A 23,827-nucleotide genomic window follows, 5' to 3' on the forward strand; every position below is an offset into this window, starting at 1 on the left:
TATCCAATTTACAGGTGTTCTCAAGCATTATTATCTACCTATGTGCCCGTCTGTGAATATCAGAAAAGCGGTCTAGACAATAGGGCATTAAGTCCCGATGAGAATAAAACATTTTCGAAAGTTCTTATTTATATAACTCCTTCAAAGCTAAAAGACTGAAGATATTTTGTTAAGTATCAGCCAAGTTCAGTGTTGTATTTGTTTCTTATATTGAAATATGTAATAACACTGAACAAAAGCTTAATTTGAATGCTGGACCTGAAATATGAGGACATCAGTGTAGTAATCGCATTTATTATTATTTTACCAGATTAAAAGGTACGGAAAAGGGATGAGGGTAAGGGAGGGGAGGGTAGGGGATGATGATGAGGTAATGGAAATAACTACTTATCAGCCCATAATCCATCTCTTATTTTCCAACAAAGAAAAGACTGCAGAGGATGATGATGATGATGATGTCCCCTTTATGAGCTAGATGAGAAAAGGGTTAAGGATGGAGAGAGAGAATGATAGATGTAGCTTACCACCCCCTCCCCCTTCACCTATTATTCCCTAGTCAAGAAGAAATGGGAATTCAGGGTGGAGAGAGAAGGATAGCCTACTGGCTACCCCTTCTCTCAACACACCCATCAATAGGGACAGCATTCTCCACTTTAATAGGGGGAAAAGATGTAATTCAAGACAGAAAACACACACACACACACACACACACACACAAGCACGCGCACGCGAAAAAAAAAGTTCAAAAAGCGCACCAAATAGGCACTTAGCTTAAGGAATTTAACCCGTTCAGTCCGATTATGTATTATTAATACTGTTCTTACCATGAACACAGTTTTATTATGCTTTGAAGAAACCGCATGTACTGAAGGGGTAAATCTAGGCATAATAAGGTGAATTTAGTTGTCTGGAGATAGCAAGAATAAAAAAATGCGTCTATCGATGAACGCAGTTAAAGTATCGATAACGTAGTTTATCGTAGTTTGCCGTTGTTCGTCGCTGCCGCCAATATCATCAGTGGAGTGTAACGTGGGCCGCTGCTAGTAAAATTGTGCATCGTCGAGTAGAGTTAATAGGTAGGTCTCTCTCTTTCTCACCTTCCCTCTCCGTGTCTCATAAGCTAGGTGAGGTACAGAACACTCTTGGGTTACAGAGTTTATTGTACATAGTTATATCGAAATGTGATTGACAGCATAAAGTACCTTGACGGCAAACTGATCCTATCTCCTGCCTTCTGCCCTCGATCGTGCTCTCGGGCCCTCTATGCCCTCCGAAATCTGAGAGTATATACGGCTCGGTGGGGAAGTAGTATCTGGTAGATTTCCGTGGTTAGTTTCTATGACGTCAGGTAACTGGCTTAGTCTGGTTGGCCTGCTCGTATCATGAAATTTTTGTGTCGTGTGGACTACGAAGAGATTGAGATACATTATGTGTTACGACATTCTTGATGGCCTGGAACAACAGGATTATGGTAATGTATCATGTGGATTGACATTCCTTGTTAGAAGGTGTGTATGCCTCCAGCAGACACTACATACGGCCCATTGTGATATAAGATATATACTAGTGCCTATAATGCCTACCTGTACACGTCATCGGATTAAAGGAGCTAAGTTATGAAGACGTATTGAAACGACAGAATTTACTTTCACTAACAATAAAAAGACCAGATATGACTGTTAGATGAATTTGTAATAGAAAGGGGGAGGGAACTGAGAGATTACAAAATACCTGCAAACAAAAAGTCTAGAGAACACATACGGATTTTGCAAGGACACGTACTGTACAAGACAGTACAATCGAAAGCAATAAGCGCCCCTCCCCCCCAGGAACCAAGCCATGGACCAGTGAGCACTCCATTCACTTTGATCTGATACAAGCTGCAAAAGAAGGTGAGAGTGAGGAGTGAGGGTGAGTTCACATAGAGATATGTGGGAAGTCAGTGGAAGATGATAGATGTCTCAGGTCCATTGCCTTTTATTTGCTTTGGGGTATATCGATTATTGGTGTCGTCTATACAGGACTGTTTTCCGATGAGAGCAGTTGACTCTTGGAACCAACTACCAGAAAGTTGTATGCCAAAACCATTCAGGAAATTCACGAAATATACGATAAAACATTAACACAAGAAGGAACATTACGAACCTAGCTCATTCCTGTACAAGTACATTTAAGCTGAGTAACACAAGAGGGAACATTACGAACCTGGCTTATTCCTGTATAAGTATATTTAAGCTGAGTAAAAACACGATGTCCAGCGTAAAGAACACACACACACACACACACAACCGTGGCCGTGTAATGGCTGGAAAAAATAAATTGGGGTTTTGTTGGCAAAGTCATATTTTGCTGCGATTCGAAGTCCCAGATTTTTGCCGTAAAATACTCGTGTTTGTGCCCCCCACCCCTACCCCAACCACCCCATCCTTATCAAAATTTCAAACTCCTCTTGGAATACCCAGTACTAGGAAAGCATAACTCAAAGCAAGGCCGTAGCCAGGTGAGGTGGGGGTTCGAGAGGGTCGGACGACTCTCCCACCTGCCTAAAGGTTAACTTTCATACTGTTTTGTTAATATCAGTGCAAAAAGGGTCACTCTCCGTTGTTGAGAAGTTTTGTGCTGCTTCTTTATGTTGCTTATGCATACACCCAGACCCCCATGGCATGCATGCAGCAGACCTTTGCCAGCCGTCTGCTATGCAAGCCCAGATTCAGCACAAAAAGACCCCTCCTCCTTCGAGAAGTCTGGCAGCGGGCCTGCAAAAAATGATAATTTGTGATTTGAGACAGGCTAGAAATCAAGATCAAATTCATTCACTCAAATCGCAGCAGAATCCATCAGAAAACATTGCACAACAAATCCCTGGTTGTGTTGCGACTCTAAGTTCATCCGGACATAAGACATGTAGACCGCAGGAGACTGGCCTATTTAACTGAACGCTGCCAGAGATTATGTTGACGTAATGTTGTCCGCGTTGTGAGAGAGTTCGAGGTGTGTTGTGGTATGCGGGGCTGCATTCAGAGCAAAATCATAACTTGTGGAAGTTGTGGGGGCCCCGCTGCAGTGGAGGACACCAAAAGGTAATGATGGCAGAGCATAGATTCCACTGCATTTTTAAGCTATATGTAGCCTGTACAGTGCACACTTCTGGCATGAAATTTTAAAGATCAGTACTCATTCTGTCCTGTGGGAGAGCCAAGGCTGTAGCCCCAGTAGCTAGTGTGTACACAGTCTGAGGTGTACGTGCTCTAGCTAAATAAGGAGGGTGGGGGAGCACCACATTTTCCCTGCTATTGCTCGAGAGAGAGAGAGAGAGAGAGAGAGAGAGAGAGAGAGAGAGAGAGAATCAGTTTAGGAGAACACTTTATAACCGGAAGGGCAAAAACGCTGGGGATTTAGCCCCTCTGAACTTTGCCTGTACACGTCCTTTCCAGCAGACCCCACTTTAATTTAGCGCTGTCTGCATTACACTGTGGGAAGTCGGTTGCCCGTGTGTTACATTTTGTTTTGGTACTGAAACAAGGAAGGGTGAAGGCCACTTTGTAGTGTAGCTAAGACTTTCTGGGTAGGGTACTTTCTGAGGGATGGAAGGAAGCGCTGGGGATGCATGTTTTGAATGACTGTGGTAGGTATGTGTTAATATATGTGTTTGTGAAATGTAGTGTTGAGTGGAAGAGGGATGTTAATAAGACATTGTGTAGTGCTAGGATATATATATATATATTTTTTCAATGTGGTGGGAGATGCTGCAACATAAAAGTTACGTGGATGGGATGGATCTTGAAGCGATAAATTACGTCTTATCGTAATAGTTATATTGCCCTTGATTGAGAGTAATATTGTTTCTTGATGGAAGGGGAGAGGGATGCCTTCTAGTGTGTCACTGATGTGCCCGAACGAGGGCCCTACGCGGTTGCACAAGTCACTCAAATCCTCCCCCATCCCCCGATTCCACCTCCCGATAGGTGGGCTGCAGCGGCGACGCAAAGCCATGGTCATGGAGACATGACCATGCTTGTCAAAACAAAACCATATACAGTATATAAACGAGTGTAAAGTAAATCTAAGGCTGGCGCCCAGGTGGATTGAAGCTGACCCTCTTCTGTGACCTTTGTCTGCAGTCAACAAATTTTAGTGTAAACAGTAAATATCTGACGTAGAAATATGAGTGAATGTTAACATCTAGTGATAATCATCTCTACCTCCTGGTTTTCGCATTCTGAGTCAGGAATTACCTTTCTTCTTTTTGTGAGTGCAGCTTTTGATAAGGTGATGATATGGCTAAAGGAAATGTGAACTTAGGTAATTGGTTATTTAAAAATGGCGGGGATGCATCACCCAATCAGCGTAGAAGAAGAGACCCACCAGCTGATATCTTGTTGTGGCTGTCCTGTGTGTCAGGCGGGGGTGGTGTGCTATTTCTTATTTTTTCACCACCCCACCTCTCAGGCTTTATCTCATGGCCAGTCAGTGATCCGAGGAAGATGTTTAAAAGGCTTGGAGGAGGACTGTGGAAAAACAAGAATCCTCACTCACTCGAACATCTCAGGTGAACCAAATAACGGCAGTGTTTATTCCATGTTTTCATTTTGTTTGATGACCCAGAATTTCCCAGGGTTATTTGCATTCCAGTTTTTATTACTTTATACAGATATTGAGTTGCAGGATGTTGAAGTACAGTGGCTTAAAGAGAAAAGGAGTTACCCAGGTGCACCAGTTACAGTGGCTTCGTTTTGTTCCATGTGTGTGAAGTCATTTACTTTTGCGTCCAGCAAAGAGGGAATATGAGGAGCATCAGAAAGTTCCCAAATATGCACAATTTTTTGTTGCACACTCCAGTTATTATATTTTTTTTCTACAGTCGCAGTGGACTTTAATAAGGGCCAAGAAGGACCACAGGATTCTGTTAAGAACAGAAATTTTAGTAAGGTAGTATATGGAATACGATAGAGGTGTCGTAATGAAGTACTGTATTTAAGCTTAGAAGAAAAATACTTTACTACTGTACAACTGTTGAGTCATGGGAGTTTAGGGTAAATATTTAGCAGAAGCCATAACTGGAGTTCAAATAGTTTGAAGTGTTTTCTGTGTATATCATACCATTTCCTGACACTTTTCTGCTATTACACTTCTGTCACCAGTTAACTTTTTCCCCCTTGGAGGCCATTAATTTCTCCCTGGGGGTCATTAATAACCCCAGGGGTTATTTGTGACAGGTGTTGTAAAAGAAAAGTTACTGGCCAGTAAATGAATTGGCTAGTAAATGATGAGATATAAGCAGAAAGCACTTAAAAATACTTGAATTCTAGTTGTGGCTTTTGCTAAATATTTCCTGAATTTAGAGTATAAAGTCAGCATATTTAATCATTCTTAGAAAAACGTAAATGAATGCCAACATGTAAATGAATAATAACATTGTCCCAAATTTCAGTCAGTTGTAGTTTGTGGTAGTTCAGTTTCAATCAGTAATGGTATGGCATCATGCTTGGAGATGAATTTAAGTTTATTCCATGATGAATAGGACAGAAAAATTATATAAGATTATGTCTAGGTTAGGTTAGTTTGTTGAAATTATATTTTTCAGTGAATGGTGAGCTATTTCACCCTGATTTCTCTGGGAAAACATGATAAACTTGAACAGAGGTAGGGAGACTGGTGTCTGAATAAGGTATCTCCAGCAGAAAAATTGGTTAAGGCTCATAAAAATATCGTATACTAGAAACAGTCGTCATCAGAAAAGACACTATGTGGTTGTACCAGATAAAAAACCATAGAAAAAAATTCACAGAAAAAGTATAGCTACAGTATGCTAGTTGAGTAGTTACTGTAATACAATTTTTTTTTTTTTTTTTTTTTTTTTTTTTTTTTTACATGGAAGCATTAAGTTTGGGAAAAGGATACCAGTAACAGACTGGTCACAATTATTTGATTAGTATCTGGTGTAGCCATCCCTGCAACTATAACCTCATTCATCAGGCAAGACTTAGATCCCACAAGTTCATTCATCATTCATTGCCAGACGCCATGTATCCCAGACAGGGTGGCCAAGGGCTTAGAGTTAATTGTTTTACAGGGAGGGGCACTAATCCTCCACCAACCCCACTTGATGTAGGGATGCCAACAGCATCTGGTGTTCCCAGGCAGTCACCCATCCAAGTACTAACCAGACCCAACGTCTAATTTATGTCCTAAGTCAGATACACAAAAAGAAAAAAAAAAGTTTGGTGTGCCTATGGAAAGACACCCCAAACTTAAAATCATGGTGGAGGCCAGCAATGAATGACAAATCAGTAAAGACCCACAACAACGTCCACTCACTGTATAAACTTGTCTTGTTGTTGCAGCAGGAATCCCTACTTGTTGCACAGATGCTCATATTGTTAACCATCACCTTGTAATCTATTGCTTGCTAACTCACTTAACTGAGATTAGAAGAGGATTTCTTAATTGGAGAGGTCACCCTTGTGGAATGGATGTGGAGAGGTTGTACTAAAACAACTAAACAAAATTCAGAACAAAGCTGCTGGAATTACTAATAACCCTGCTATTGCAAATAAAGTACCTCCCCTACAAGTAACAAGGAATGTTGCCTCCCTTGCATTATTTTATGGCAAATGCTCAGACGAAGTTGTCCATTGTGCAACCTCTCCATGCCTTCCCTCGTGCTACACAGGCATCTAGTAGCACTCATGACTGGAATGTCACACAGGCATATTGCAGAACTTCTGCCTATCAGAATTCTTTTACTCCCCGAACTGCATCTCTGGAACTTGCTTCCCCAGAGTTGTTTCCCCCTCAACTTCAACCTATAGCTGTTCAAGTCTAACTGTTACTGATTTTTTATGAGTGGAGGATGCCAGTAATTGATGTATGGATTATATAAATATATATATAAATATATATATATATATATATATATATATATATATATATATATATATATAATATATATATATATATATATATATATATATATATATATATACATATATATAAATAAACAACCTTCATTAATCTTCAGGTGGCAACAAGAAAAAACCACAAAAGATGTCCTTGGGGTGAATGGAATAAGGAATAGAAATTATGCAAGTATCAGGAGAAGAGGGCCAACTATTGATGGAAAACTCTACAAGTACTGTGCTCAGTATGAGGCTACATATCACAACATCCCTTCTGAAAAATGTTACCAAAGCACTGTTCCAATTGTTCAAGATATTATTTCTTATCATTAATACTATACACAATATATATACTATATCACAGCGAATATGTGTGATTAGCATCATATTCCAGGGTTCATCACTTGTTACAGTTCAGCATTCAAGATGAAGAGATGGCAATATTACAATATGCTGAAGTGGATCAAGTATAATTATTTAACTTTAGGAGGTGCGGATGATTCTTATCTTTCCATGGTAGAAACCCATTACAGAAACAACAGAAGGCCATGAGAACAAAGGACAAAGAGCAAAGCATGAGGTAAACAGGAGCCTGCACCACAAAAAGGCTACATAAGCATCTACAGCAGCAGAGCATCAACCAAGCCCACTGTCAGACAACTATACAGCAAGAAACTATAACTTCTAACCAAGACCAGCACCAGTTTGACAACTGTGATGATCAGCTGCCACATATGTACACCCATGCACGAAAGTTTCTGTACCCCCCTCCATGGAAGGAAGTGGAAGTCAGGGTTAGATAGAAGGCAGGCGAACGGACAACCGTGAATGGCAATCTGGCACCGAGCCAAGAGGCGGATGGCGAGAAACCTAATGAACTTGGACCCAAAACACTTCCCCGCTATTCATCACCAAAACCCAATGCATTCGTAACATACACAGCATATATTATAACACAGACCACCGTGCAATCACGGAGTCCCGTGGAACGTGGTCCAGACACGACCCATCTGTTTCAGACCCTCACCACACATGTGAAGCACCAAGCCATTTTCACTACAGTCTGCATCACAGAGGCCACCACTGGACAAGGCGAAACTTACACTGCCTTTCTGTTGGTATGCTGACTGATCCTACCTCATTCACAAAGCAGAACCCAGCACTGGTACAGTATAGTCAATCCAGTTGAAAACTATGTAATGTGTTGCCACTAACTGTCATGATGCACTGTTGTTCTAAAAGTCCAATTATTACAATCATAATGTTAACAAGACATTAACATAACATTATTTTTTCCCAGTTGTTAATGCCATGTTAACATTATGACTATAATAATTAGACATTATGAACAACAGTGCATCACGACAGCCTATGGCAACACAACACACAATCTTCAACTGGACTGACTATACCAGTATTGGGCTCTATTTCACAAATGAAGCATGATCAGTCAGCACACCAACAAAAAACAATATAAACCTCACCCTGTCCAGTGTTAGCCTCCATGATGCATACTGTATTGAAACTGGCTCAGTGCTTCACTTGTATGATGAGGATCTGAAACCGATGAGCCGCGTCCGGACCACGTCCCACAGGACTCCACGACAACACAGCAGTCTATGTTATATGCCTTGTATGTTACGAACGCACAATGTTTTGCAGGTGAACAGCAAGGAAACGTTTTGAATCCAAGTCCATCAGGTTCCTCACCATTCGCCTCACAGCCAAGCACCAAACTACCACTCACTGCTGTCCACCCGCCCGCCCTCTCTATAACTCTGACTTCCACCGAGGGGGTACAGAAACTTTGATGCGTGAGTGTACAACAGCCGAACCACTGAGTAACATTTTAAACTCACCATAAAAAACTCAGTTATAAAAAAAAAAAAAAATGGAAACAGTGAGATCCAGTGCAACTTGCTGAGTAACAATAACACAAGAAACCACATGGGCACACACATGAAAAGAAAAGAGACAAAATACTTTATAAGAAACCACATGGGCATGCACAGGAAAAGAGAGAGGACAAATTAATTCACGGCTACAGGCACAAGATGTCACAAAAGTTGGGCAAACTGACAAAGTTAGGGACAAAAGTTCAAAACATATATAACCTCTTCTACTTTTCACTTCCCTCTACTGGCTAATGTCCCCAGGATGAGTGAGGCTTTGTAAGTTTCCGTGTCCACAGATGATTCCCCCTGACACGATGCATCTGGGAGAAAAATGGCAGATATGCCCTAGGTGTGAAACAAACACAATGAAACAGTAGGTGACCCTTAGTCCCTGACTGTACATTGCAGGCAGGAGTGTTATGATGTCTTCAATCAAAGTCTTGGCTCTAAAACCACCTGCTAGGTATAGCCTCCTCAAGATACAATATTGCAGCATTACAGATACCATCATTCACTCACAATGTAGTGCTGCTTACTCCTTCCTTCACATTTATCATTCTGCTTCTGTGTCCACACTCTTCTAGTTCTCCCTTCCTTCCTGTCACTTTTTATTACTCTTCTTTCCACTTCAGGCAGCTCAACACTGAGTGAGAAGTCCAATGTTTTCTGTAACTCAGGAATGCATTTATAATTGCTGGGTGGTCCATATGACCTGATCATGGGTTGATGTGGAGCCTGCTACAGTGTCTCTGCCTCTCTTGACTGGGTGGAGAGATGCACATGCAGCATCCACCCAGGGACCAAACCTTCACACTTTTCCCTGCACCTCATTGTGGTGGGATGCTGTCAACTGCAAGAGAGCATCAGTTCATTCCACGGAACAGCCCTGCAGGGCCAGTTTCATGTCTGTGGTTGATCAGTTTGCTTTGCCACAGACGGGTTGACGAACAACAACAACAGATACTATCTATCTATCTATCTACTGCCAGACACCTCAATCCCGTTTGGGGTGGCCACAAACAAATCGCCTCCACGTCGCCCTGTCCCCTGCCATTTCACTGCCCTGCTCCCAACTCACACCCCCCTCTCTCATATACCTCTCCACCCCATCCCTCCGTCTCATCCTCGGCCTTCCCCTCCCTCTTCCCCCCTCCACCTCACTCACATACACTCTCTTCATCAGTCTTTCACCCTCCATCCTCTCCACATGGCCAAACCACCTCAGTGTGTTCCTCATAACGCTTCCTATCACATCCACATCCACACCACAATGCTCCTTAATATCCTCATTCGTCAGCCTGTCTCTCCATGTGACTCCACAGGCTCCTCTTAAATACTCATTTCCACTGCTCTCACTCTTGACTTGTGTCCTTCCAACAACGTCCAAGCTTCACTTACATACCTTAGAGCCCATATCACAATACTGTCATGTAGTAACATTTTCACTTCCATGCTCACTTCCCTGTTTCTTATCACTGCTTTCAAGGAACCAGCAACCACCCTCCAAACCTCCATCCTTACTCATCACACTACCCAAGTATTTAAACGTACTCGCATTTTCCAATTCCTCACCATCCAACCTCGCTGTACATTCACTGACTTCACCTCTCTCAAAGACCATCACTTTACTCTTCCCTACATTCATCCCTATATTCCGCCTCTTACACACTCTCCCAAACTCATCCACCAAGCCTTGCAGCTCCCCTTCGTCTTCACTCAACAACACAGTATCATCTGCAAACAACAGTACAGGGAGTTTCCAAACACTATCCTCTCTCACCAGGGCCACTCCAACATCCACTACCCTACCGTGTACCTCTTTTATTACTCCATCCATGTACAGATTGAACAACCATGGAGACATGACACATCCCTGTTTCAACCCAACCTTCAAAGAGAAAAGTTCACTTAGTTCACCATTCACACGCACTGCAGCCTCAGCACCATCATACATACTCTTCACAGCATTCAACAACGTCCCATCTACTCCATATATTCTTAATACTTTCCACAATCCTTGTCTATCCACCCTGGCATATGCTTTCTCCAAATCCATGAAAGCCGCATACAACTTCTTTCCCTTCTCTAGAAACTTTTCCACTAAAGATCTAAGAATGAATATCTGATCTACACAACCTCTTCCCTTCCTAAAGCCTCCCTGTTCTTCTCCAACTAATTCCTCTGTTCTTTCTCTAACTCTGTCAATAAGTATCCTACCATACACTTTTCCTATTATACTAAGAGGAGAAATGCCCCTATGATTACCACACACTTCTTTTTCCCCTTTTCCTTTGTACAACAGATACAATATTACAAAACTCAAGAAACTTCCACTACCTATCAAGCACAGTGAAACTTCAGCAGCACTCTTCATCAATCAGACTATGATAAGATGATCCTCTCACTAGCTACCATATTTAAGTGGCAGAGGGAAATTTGCCACAGTCCTTGAGAAGTAATATTGATAAAACAAAAATTTGTATGGTGTAACTGAGTTCTGGTGAGCAATATTTATGCCCAAAACTATACAAAGAAGTATAACCATAATATGTGCAGTACAGTGCACCCCTGTTACCCAATGGGGTTACATTATGGAAAGTAGATCACTTCAAGATTTATCGGATATCAGGACAATTATAACAGATTCAATGGGATTAAGATCAAGCCCAAAGGGAAAAAAAAAATCCTATACACTAGACTGGTTCTTAGACCTCCTTTAATACCTTATCTGACTGCCTTCCTTCACGGTACCACCTGCAGGTATGATAGAAAGAGTAATAAGATGGGTGTATTAAAAGTAAGACATTGAAGTCCAAAAACAAGTGTACCTAACTTTAAGTGATGCTTGGTCCTGGTCATGTTTTTATCATGGGGCCCTCCCAAGGCTAGGGGACAGGTGGTGTCTCTGGGCACTCACTTGTCATCCTCAGAAACACTCACATCAGGCATGGGAGAGCAAAGTGAAGAAGCAGAGGGACCCACAAGTGATGTCAAATTATGTCCCATGCCTCAAATGCACCTTTAGTAATATAAGCACAGTTTCATGGGCATTTCATGTTTGTCGTTCCTAGTGTAAATTTTGACTACACATGCTCAGGAGGATGAAGATTGGGGAATCTGGGTGGATATAACATCACTGATATCTCTGGGTGCTGCCCAAACCATGCTTGGATTATTGTTGCTGTGGCCCACTTTTTTTTGTGTGTGTGAGGAAGAAGGAACCAAAGGCCGCGAGCCTGCAATTGTTGTTCCTTTCAAGAAAAAAACAAAATACAAGAGAGCCAAATTCAAGATCTGATCATTTCGAGATGCCTGGACACACTGCGTTTGAAAGACTGGAGATCATAGGAAGCAGGAAAGTGCTCTAGTTCTGGGAACAGCAGACTCCTCACCAATGGAAGCAGAGTATCCACCATATTTCCTTTAAACTGGTACCGTACTTGTGACTGGGCCACAAGAGGTGACTGGAAATTTGTATGTCCACTGGCAAGGCACCAGACATACAAAAGTAATGTGAGCTTTTTTTTTTAATCATGGTGCTATAGAAAATTTTAAATGAACCCTCACGACTCTCAAACCATTAATCCTACAGCATTCATTTTCACAGGGCATTTATGGCCCCACCCCACCATAATTTTAGCTTTCTACCAATGGTTTCCCTTGTCCATTTCTTTACACCCTAACACTCATTCTAAAAGGATATTCTGAAATAAATCTTCATTGTACCGTAAACTGGGATGAATTTGGACTCGGGGCAAATTCGGACATTATTGCAATAAAACGTTATATAAATTAATTAACAGGTAATGAATAAACATATTAGAAATCTGTTTGTGCTTAATTGTTTGTAATTCATTACTGTACTTTTGTGTATAAAGATCTTTAACCCGTTAACTGCTGATGGTGGTGTTTTGGAGGTGCCCGTGGCGCACAGACATAGTGGTAAAAATGAAATTTCCCAAAGGACAAATTTTGTCTTAGGAATTGAGAGAACACATGTCAAAGTATATAGTAACGAAATATTAGCTCAATATTTATCTTGGTAAAGCCATGGATGAACATCAAAGTGTCTGATTCCGTATTGGAATGTTTGGTTTTTGTTTTCTTTTTGGGTTTTGGTTTTGGTTTTGAAGGCTCAAACATGCTTGCATGGGTCGGCTTTGGTCACCATGGCACTATATTTGAAATTCACCTGTGCAGCCAGGACTGTATTGAGCAGTCGCACTCAGAACAGCCTGGGCTGTATAGAGCAGTTAACGGGTTAATATATCACGTGACACATACCATATATATACTAAAAAGCAAACATATGTAAAAAGAATAAAATTTGTAACATTGGCAAAGTTTCTTTGGCAGAAATGTTGATGAATAGATGCAGGAAAGTCTTAGGTGCCCAGATGTACTTTCATGAGTAGTGTGAAAGTACAAAGTAACTGGCATTATCTTCTCAGTTAATCTCTTAATTGGGCATTTAATCATCATTATCCAGACCTCCTTTCCCACCCAAGGGCAGGGTGAGGAGTAACAATGTCCAGACAGCACAAACTTGTCCAATCCAAATAGGCCACTCTCCCTCATCATTCAAGCCCATCGGAGTCCTGGCTCCACTGGATACGCCAAAAACATTCACCACATTCTGCAGCTTCACATAAATGTATCTGATTGAGCCAGTCTGGACGCTGCCATGCTCGCGAGGGGTGCCAAAATCCCTGATCATGCACTTCTCCTCACAACATTCATCCAGCCAGCTCAATTTCTTGTCAGTTCCCTAGCCTCACTGACTTCCAAACCTGTCTTCCTCAAACACTCATCCACCATATCTCTCCACCTTCTCCTTGGCCTACCTCACCTCCTCCCTCCTTCAAATTCGCTCAGATATACCTTTTTCACCACTCTATTGTTATCCATTCTTTCCACATGACCATACCATCTCAGGACACTCTCTTTGATTCTGATGTCCACTGACTTCCTCACTCCACACCTCTCACGAATCACATTATTTCGTGTCCTATCCACCCTCTGTACTCCACATACATTCCTCAGCAGTCCCATCTCCACTGCTCTTACTCTTGACTTTTCATTTTCATGCCACACCATAGTCTCACACCCATATGTTAGAGTTGGCACTAACACTCCCTCATGTAAGCCTCGTGCAGCTGCAACTCTCAAGCCTCTGTTTCTTATTAAGGCCTTCGTTGCATCAGCTACTTTTCTTCCTTGTGTCACTCGTTTCAACTTCTTTTGCACATTTTCCTCTCTTTTCTATCACTGTACCTGAGTATTTGAACTCTCACCAATTCCAATCTGTCTTCTTTCACTGTGACATCACACTGGGAGTCACCTTCTCTGTCAATAACCATCACTTTACTCTTTTCTACATTTACTCTCAAGGCACGACTCTCACAGACATCAGCAAAACTCTGCACTAGCCTACCAAGTTCTTGTCCGGTACTTGCAAGCAGTACTGCATCATCAGCTCGCAACAAATTTGAGATATTCCCATATCACCAGTCATTACCAACGCCTTCCCTCTCCCCATTACTCGTGTTTTTACTTCTCTCATCACCCCATCCATATACATATTGAACAGCCATGGGGAAATCACACAACCGTGTCGCATGCCCACACCAATCGTGAACCATTCACTTAGATGCTCATTAACCCTTACACATGCTTCGCTACCATCATAAAACTTTTGACAGCACCTAGCAGCTTACCATCTACACCATACATGCGCAAAACTTTCCACAATCCCTCTCTGTCTAATTTGTCACATGCTTTTTCCAGATCCATGAATGCCATAAACACTTTATGGTCCTTCTCACAAGCCTTCTTTGCTATCTGTCTCACTGCAAATACTTGATCCACACGTCCTCTGCCACTCCTAAAGCCACCCTGTTCGTCTCACTAGGACTTCTGATAACTCTCTTACTTTATAAAAATTCTTCCATATACCTTCCCAACCACACTCAATAAACTTCTGTCTATCGCCAGATGCCATAATCCTGGAAGGGGTGGCCATTTGACTTTGAGTTATTTGTTTTACAGGGAGGGACACTAACCCTCCACCAACCCACTTATTGACACGTAGGGAGCTCGTATGGTTTGGTTATATGGTTACCACCCAGCATTGTAAATGGTTTCTTGAATTCTTGCACTCACTTCGCTCACCTTTATTTTAAGCAACGTTGGGTCTGGTTAGTACTTGGATGGGTGACCGCCTGGGAACACCAGATGCTGTTGGCATCCCTACGTGTCAAGTGGGGTTGGTGGAGGATTGGTGCCCCTCCCTGTAAAACAATTAACTCTGAGCCATTGGCCACCCCGTCTGGGATACATGGCGTCTGGCAATGAATGAATGAATGAAAACTTCGCTCACCTTTATTTTTGTACAGGGGTACAATCACAGCATTTTTCCACTCTGCAGGCACAGTTTCACTTATCCATGCCTTCTTACATATCTCCAACAAGCACTTCATTCCACTCTCTCCATTACACTTAAACATCTCTGCATACACCTCATCAACCCCAGCTGCTTTCCCATTTTTCAGCCATTTCACAGCGCTCTTTACCTGTGCAAGTGTCACGTCTCTTGGCACTGCATTCCTTCTCTGCACTCCCCCAAAATCAATCATATGTGCAGCCGCTCTGCTCTCTCTCTTCCCATTCATCAGGCTTTCAAAATATTCTTTCCATCTGGTCCTTACGTCTTCTCCATGGGTTAGTAACCTACCACCTGCATCCTTCTCACTATCACGTTTCTTTCCACTTTCACTTCTACACTTCTGCACTTCTTTCCAGAATAGCTTCCTGTTTTCAGAGTTGTTTGCATTCATTTTTGTTCCCAGATCATCATTTACCTCCTTCTTTTTCCTCTTCACTAGTCTCTTTACGTGCTTCTTGCTCTCGATATACTCATTTCTTATTTCAACTGAACCCCTGTCCTGTAACCACTTTAGCCATTTCTTCCTCTTTTCCTCCACCGCTCTCTTAACCTCCTCATCCCACCATGCCGTACCCATCTTTTTTGTTGATACTCTTGCCACACCACACACCACTTTAGCATTCCTGACTAAGCAGTCACTATATGCAAAGGCTGTCCAGTTCCCATTCATTCCAGTTCACTGATTCTAACTCGTCCTCTACTTTGGTTCCTGTCCTCATCTGCCACTTCTTTGATCATCATCTTCTCAACTTTGTCTTTCACCCTGATTGCTCCTCTCTCTCTTGATCCACCTCACTCCTCTCGGCTTGATCTTGCATACCACAATCATATGATCTGACAGACCTCCACATCGTCCTCTCACAGCCCTTGTATCAACAACCATTCCCATCATCAACCTCTCTACTAGCACGTAATCAATTAGGCTTCTTTCAACACGATCCCCGTTTCCTCTATACCATGTATATTTATGTGCATCTTTGTGTTTGAAGTACAAATTACAAATGCACAACCTCCTCTCCTGACACACATCCTTTAGTCAATTCCCATTATCATTTTCTCCTGGTACTCCATAACAACCCATTGTCATCCTCAGGACCAGTGGCTACTCATCCGTTCATATCCCCCATCACGATCACTTTATAGCTCTTGGGCATTTCTCCCACTGCTTCACCCAGCTCATCCCAAAACCTGTCTTTCTCTCTCTCACTCCTGTCCTCACATGGTGCATGCGCTACAATCATTGCCACTTTCACCTTCTCAAACTTAACTTGACATACATACACCTTGAGCTGACACGTTTGTAGTCTCTCATTCCACTCTGCCACACCTCATTCATCAACAAAGCAACTCCTTCCTTACAATCTCCTCTCCCATTCTTTCCTGATCTTGCACATTTCACATCCTCCCACTCCTCCACTTCGCACCCTTTCATCTTCGTTTCACACAATGCCATCACAGTATATCTCGCACTCTTGAACACATTCACCACTTCCACCCACTTGCTCTCCTCATTCACACCTCACATTCCACATGGCCATGCGAGTCTGACCATTTGGTTGGGGCCCTGGGCAGGTATTGGGCCCACAGAGGCTCTCTGAAATGACTGCATTTTTATGAAATTTTTAAAAATTTAATGCAAATTGGTGTCATTTCGGACATTGGGATCAATTCGGACGGGGAGTATGAATGAAAAAATAACTTTTTTTACAACGTGGTATTACCTACTATTTGCCAGATGTGGATGTTGTGTGTAACTGGGTTCATATGTGTTATTCACATGTGTACTCTTGAGCTGTTATGGTACTACCTGTTTAAGCAAGGACACCCAATGACTCAAACATAGAAGAAAAGAACTGGTGGAGATTGAGGTCCTAATCTTAGTGAAGAAGCAAGCAAGAAAAATGGTAAGGCCAAATAATCATGATAAATATCACCTCAAACTAATTTTCCATTAGTCTTCCAAAAGAAGAAATTATTAGTCAGAAATGATTGTTAAGTACCGTATATACAGAACTAAGGTTTGTAGCTAGATTTATACTGGGGCCCCTCGCACCTGCTCCTGCAGAGGGCTCTCGCATTTATGTTCTGTTCTAGTGTAACTTTGTCACATGGATTTTTTGCAGCTAACAAATTAATCGTGTTATTTGCAGCTTCGGGAATGGAACCCAAGTTGTCCAAATGCAAGTCGAAGTACACAGACAGACACATGGCTACTGCTAGTGTTTATTTTAGTTCTACCTCTGGGCAAAAAACTCTACGGAGATCCTATGCCGGGCTTCGGGAGCAGCGTTTTGTGGTCAAAATGTGATCGCTCATTAAATATAGTAAAAGTTTTTCAGTTGTGATGGGACCAAGTTTTTTCACATCAGCGATTTTTTTTACAGTTTTTGTGCCAGTTTTGGTGCAATTTGAATGTGTAGTTTTGGCTGCCCAAAGTACACACACACACACACACACACACACACACGGCTGGTGCCATAATAGATTATCTACATGTGTTCTGGTATGTTTTATTTAAACCAAAGAAAAAATTGAATTGCTATTGTGTTCATATTTCATTATAGTCATTAGCTTATTTTGTCAGGGAGTGACATTATTTTTGTACGGGAGGAACATTTTTATAAAAGCCCCAAAATGTCCAAAATGGCCCCACACTGGGAACCCAGGGTAGTCATCTGCATTCATTTCTGTTTATGTACGTATTTATACAATGTGTCCGAATTCACCAAAGTTTGAGTACAATTAGTGGTGGTTGGGGGCGCTCACTATCCACTCACTCAATGTAGTGCTGCTCTTGGGTGTCTGCCCTTTCTTCTCCTTCTTTCCTTCCATCCTCTTCAGTCTTTCTTTCCTTCATTCTTTCCTTGTCCTTCTGCCTACAGGTGACCTTACAGTCCCTCTTCTGTCTTTCTTTCCTTCATTCTTTCCTCTTCCTTCTGCCTGTGGGTGACTGTACTGAGTGACAAGCCAAATGGTTTTCTGAACACCAGGAAACCATTTACTACTCTGAGTGGTAACCATATAACCAGATTTTGGCGCCTGGTGGTTTAGTGGGTAATTATTGCACTCCAGTTGGATTGAGCTGGTGAAGGTTTATATCCAAGGGGTGGTTGGGGTTGATTGCTCTTGTAATGCCACTCAGGGATGAGTGAGGCTAGTCACTCTCATCTTAAATGTCGTGACCAACTACCTAGCCCCGGGCTCCTATGCTCCTCATGGGGCAATGTAGGATTGGATGATTGGTGGATGGTTGGATTACTATATTTGCTATAAATATATATATATGAAACATTTTAAATTTTTTACTGCAATGATTCGATACCCTAGTGGACCAACCTTACATACAATACTTAAGATCTTAGATTGAACTATGAACTAGATTAGGCTACATGGCACAAAAAATGAAAAATTGCCCAAATTTATCCCAGTCTATGGTACTCAAGCTGTTAATCTCACAGCATCCATATTTTCATGGTATGCTTTCCTTTCCCGTCCCACTGCCCCCCATTTTGACCCATCCCACGCAATCTTTTGCTCCCCCTGATCCAGTGTAGGTCATACAGTTAAGGAATGTGCTTGCTTTGTTATCTGATGCCATCAAGTGGAGTAGGCTTGCCATCAACCTTTAAATGTACTGGAGTACTGTATATAATTTAGCCTTGCACCTTAAACCTAGAAGGAATAAGGGATCAATTGTTAATGTATTGTGTTTTCTTCATTTATTATCATCTCTTCAGCTTGCACAGTAATAAAGCTCCTTTACACAGGTACCTTTACAATGTGCTCAGCAAGAACCAAGTGGTGCAGGACAGCAACAGAGGCCTGCTGGTGGAGACACTCCGCTCTATCGCTGAGATTCTTATCTGGGGTGACCAAAATGACTCCTCTGTGTTCGAGTGAGTGATGCTAGTAGAAAGTTAGCATTTTTTTCTGTGCTGTGTCAGAGAGGGAAATAAACACGAGGACGGTGTTTTAACTTAAAAAAATGGTGTTGAATATAGAACACCAAATAATTATGGAATATATTAGATAGGAGAGGTATGGTATTACTCTGCAGTTCATATCCAGGTAGATTGAGTGAGAGGAATGACCAGTATCATGAGGATTATTGGTGAGACACAAAATATGTCACCATTTTCTAGTCAGTCAGAATGAAAGAGAGAAAAAGGTAGTAAAAGTAAGTAGAGAGCGCATACCTCCGCCATTGCCACTCCCAATAAAAAATGATTCCAATCCATCGAAATATTTAATCAATTCTTTCTTCACCCATGACCCACCTTTCCACAAAATTTCATTGAAATTCATTGAAAACTTTTGGGGATATTGTGTGGAATACTCTGGATCTGGATATGCCCCCAAATTTAATCATTTCTTCCTTGGCCCATGGCCCTCCCTTCCACAAAATTTCATCAAATCCGTTCATAATTTAATTAATCCCGGATCTGTGGATATAGGATCCGGATCTGCCCCAAAATTTAATCAGCTCTCTCTTGCTCCATGGCTCACGCTTTCCACAAAATTTAATTGAAATTCATGAACTTTTATTGATATTGTGTAGGATAATCTGGATCTGGATCCAGACCAAAATTTAATCATTTCTCCCTTGGCCCATGACCCACCTTGCCACAAAATTTAATCAAAAGTCGTTTGTAACATTTTCAGTAATCCTGCTAACAGACAGACAGACAAACAAACAAACACAGGGTAAAACATAACCTCCTTGGCGGAGGTAATTAGGGTAGCTGACTGAGGCTGTTGGTCAGATTAAAATTACAGTATGTCGAGCTTTAATATTATCTTCTTTTCATTCCCCAATGCTAGCTTCTTCTTGGAGAAGAATATGCTGTCATTCTTTTTACGAATCATGAAGCAGAAGTGCGGCAGCTATGTGTGTGTCCAGCTGCTCCAAACTCTCAATATTCTCTTTGAGAACATCCGCAATGAAACATCACTGTGTAAGACATCTTTTGTAATGATATATGCATGTTACTGATAAATGACTTGTTAAATCATTCTGAACATTGTAATTGTAAAAACTTTCAAATTTCTGAGTTTCCTATAGTAAATGTGCTCTACATTTGAGAGCAAATTCATGATACCATTGTTCTTGGTCATATGTATGTGGGGAGGTTTTGGAAATAAAGCTATGACCATGATGAATTAGTTAGTGCTTGTTTATTTTCATTTATGACTAATCCTATATCCTTAAATTATGTGATTGTCTTCTATCACTGTGATATTGATGATCATGTGTTTAATAATGTTTGCTAAAGGTAAATTTCTTATTCACCCAGACTACCTGCTGTCCAATAACCATGTGAACTCCATCATTGTACACAAGTTTGACTTCAGTGATGAGGAGGTGATGGCATACTACATCTCCTTCCTCAAAACTCTATCCCTCAAGCTAAATGGCCATACCATACATTTCTTCTATAATGAGGTGAGAAGAATATGGTCATCAAAGTTAGCTCTACAGAACAGGTTTATGTATCATACTCAAATCATGGCCAGTACTTTTTTTTTGTGTATATTTCATTCTACTCCCTATGAGAAGCATGTCAAGGTAATGGACAGTGGTGGTTAGAAACCATGTCAGTTAACCCATTCAGTACTATGAAACTTATGAATTTTTCTCTTTGCTTTCCTTCTTTAGAGGCAGCTTGGGAGCGCGGTAGCTCGGTGGTAGGGTGTTGGGCTCGTAATCGTGAGGTTGCGAGTTCGCGCCCCGCCTGGTGGCTGCCGTGCTGGGAGGGGTAGCGCTCTCCTGTAACCCTAGCAGGGCTATATGATCTGATGAGGTCTAGCTCGGGGATTAATCCCCTTTGGAGGCAGCTAAAGAATAAGCATTCAGTAATCTACCTGACCACCCGGACACTTTCATTCTTAATGGAAGGAATTATCCCAGAACTGGGGTTAATGGCAGGGTGTATTTCATCTTTTCAGTTAAAATTCTTTGTGACTTTACTCCAGAGTTGTTTATCGTTTCCACTGGATGGGATGGTTGATGGATATATGGTCAGGCTAGTGAGGTGGAGCCAGGATTCCAGCGACTTGTTTATGTTTTTGTTGCTTAACCGTGGTCTGTCTGTCTGAACTGTCTTGTCAACCTCATTTAAGCAGATGTGTCTGTGAGGCTGTCTTACAGGTACTTAAACCGTGTAGGGATCTGACATCCCCATGTGGTAGACAGCACCTTACCAGGGTTGGACTTGGGTCTTTCCTATGACAAGGTGCAGGGAAGTGGCTTCTGGATAGATGTCACAGCTGCTCCGTCCAGGGTTCACAGTACCACCACGTGTAGTTCATTTCACTGGATGTGCTGTGATAAGCCTCCATTTTCCTGCTGTGATAATTATTCCATTAATTCCTTGATTCAGAATCCTACCTTGCCTCTTCTTTGGGTGGGAGATAGGCTTATGATGATAATGATGGAATATAAAAATACGTTTGTATATACTTAAATGTGTTTTGAGTGTTCAGAGGAAAACACACATTGACTTAAGTGTTGGTATTAAATTGCTTGTCACTGTTTCTTGACAGATATACTGTATTTTGATATTTTGATTTTCTGTATCTTTTTGTCTTTTTTTGCTACTGTGCATTAAAGATATAATAAAATTATAACAGCTGAAGTATTATAGTATTTGGAAATGATATTTTAAGAAGAATGAAGGTGGATGTCAGCCATGGTGATAAGTCAGGCCTTTACCAATGTTTTATGAATGTTTCCTCCTAAAAGTCACGATTTGCTACAGCATCTTATTAGCTATGTAATATATTCCTGCAGGAAGACCCTTCACTGGGGAACATAGCATTTAATGGGCGGGGTTGTATGTACTTGCTGAGAAGCAGCTTTTCAGATCATACTCCCATTAGGTTTGGGTTTCTTTTTCTCATGTGCAAGTGTCTGTCTGTTAGACTCGTCCTGGATCCCCAGAACAGTATAGCACTATTGTCCACTTTTACCTCAGCCTAATATATGAAGGTTTTACTGGATTCCACTTATGATCCCTTACCTGCACTGTACTTAGTTGAAGTTGAACATTGCTTTATTGTGTTTACTTAAAATAAGGAATCCTTAGAAGATCTCTTTCTAGTTCATCACAAGAAAGGTAAGGAGATAACTTTCTTAGAACTTATTTACAGTGATTCCTCATATCACCAAATCATAATGTATAAAAATAAATAAATAAAGTGGCATTGCATGCTCAGACAAAATTCCAAAATATCTTTAACCTGTGGATTGTGCACTTACCTTTTTTAAAAAAAGAAAATTAGTTTTTGTTTATTATAAAATTGAATATAAACATCCAGGGCATCATCTGGTGAAAAAAAAAAATCTCTCTTGCTCCATCTTTGCGTAGCGCCATGCATAAGTTTGCGTAGGAGCGGAGGTGCCTGCTGTGATGGGAACTTTTGTGAGAAATTTTTGAACTCAGCACAGCCTGAGCTGTGGCTCGCAATGTGGCGCTTCCCAGCCTGAGCTGTGGCTCGCAATGCAGCGCTTCCCAGCCTGAGCTGTGGCTCGCAATGTGGCGCTTCCCAGCCTGAGCTGTGGCTCGCAATGCAGCGCTTCCCAGCCTGAGCTGTGGCTCGCAATGTGGCGCTTCCCAGCCTGAGCTGTAGCTCGCAGTCCATGAGTTAAAGCCTATCTGTACATCCTTGTCCAAACAATACCCTCTTGATACATAGATTTTTTTTTTTTTTTTTTTTTTTTTTTTTTGGTCACAGAACACCTTCCATTAAGACAACCTATTATCCCATTGTAAATAAACAACTTGTAAGTATTGTGCACCTTTAGTTAATATATAATTTGCCAAAACCTTTTTGTATGATCCTTTTAGACAAAACAGCATCAGTATCTAATTGATCTCTGTTCTCTTTACCAGCACACAAATGACTTCCCACTCTACACAGAAGCCATTAAGTTCTTCAATCACCCAGAGAGCATGGTGCGCATAGCAGTGCGAACACTGACCCTAAATGTATACAGAGTGAATGACCAGTCTATGCTGCAGTTCATTCGAGATCGCACCGCTGCTCCATATTTCTCTAATCTAGTGTGGTTCATTGGGAATCACATACTGGAGCTGGAGAACTGTGTACGGAATGATGTTGAGTAAGTACCCCCTTTAATGTATGGATGAGGCTGGTGTGGCATAATTTAGCCTCTTAAATCTAGTGACATCTTTGTGGTCTATTCTAGCTACTTGAGATTTTTTTCTGTTTATGAGAGGCTTTTACAACCATATGGGTTGGATATAGTCTTCATTAACTCTTTCATTATAAAGGTGGTCCCCGACTTACAATCAGGTTATGTTCCGAGAAATTCATTTAATACGTCTAACCAGCCTAAAGTCATTGCCTAGCCAAGCCTACCAAGCCTTTTAAATGTGCTTAGAACACTTTCATTAGTCTACAATTGGGCAAAAATCATTAACAAATCCTATTTTATATTAAAGTGTCGAATATCTCATGTACGTAATTGAATACAGTACTGAAAGTTCATGATTGTAGAGTAGAAAATTCGTTTGAATGTTCGTAAACCGAGGACGGCCTGTAACTGTTTATTCCCATATTGAATA

The 23,827-nt window shown here is 41.4% G+C and overlaps 1 protein-coding gene across 1 annotated transcript in view; it reads left to right on the forward strand.

Moving 5' to 3' along the window:
- The first annotated feature begins 4,447 nt into the window (after positions 1-4,447).
- ema (C-type lectin domain containing ema) overlaps positions 4,448-23,827 on the forward strand; it is a 230,934-nt gene continuing 211,554 nt past the window's right edge. The window contains 5 exon segments of the mRNA XM_080281656.1: positions 4,448-4,549; positions 19,007-19,135; positions 20,061-20,194; positions 20,534-20,682; positions 23,132-23,361. Of these exon segments, the coding sequence (XP_080137782.1) occupies positions 4,485-4,549; positions 19,007-19,135; positions 20,061-20,194; positions 20,534-20,682; positions 23,132-23,361 (707 nt within the window). The 5' untranslated portion in view covers positions 4,448-4,484.

This window comes from Coenobita brevimanus, chromosome 90 (genome assembly GCF_032717465.1).
Source record: "Coenobita brevimanus isolate Jiangsu-jjx chromosome 90, ASM3271746v2, whole genome shotgun sequence".
NCBI lineage: Eukaryota > Metazoa > Arthropoda > Malacostraca > Decapoda > Coenobitidae > Coenobita > Coenobita brevimanus.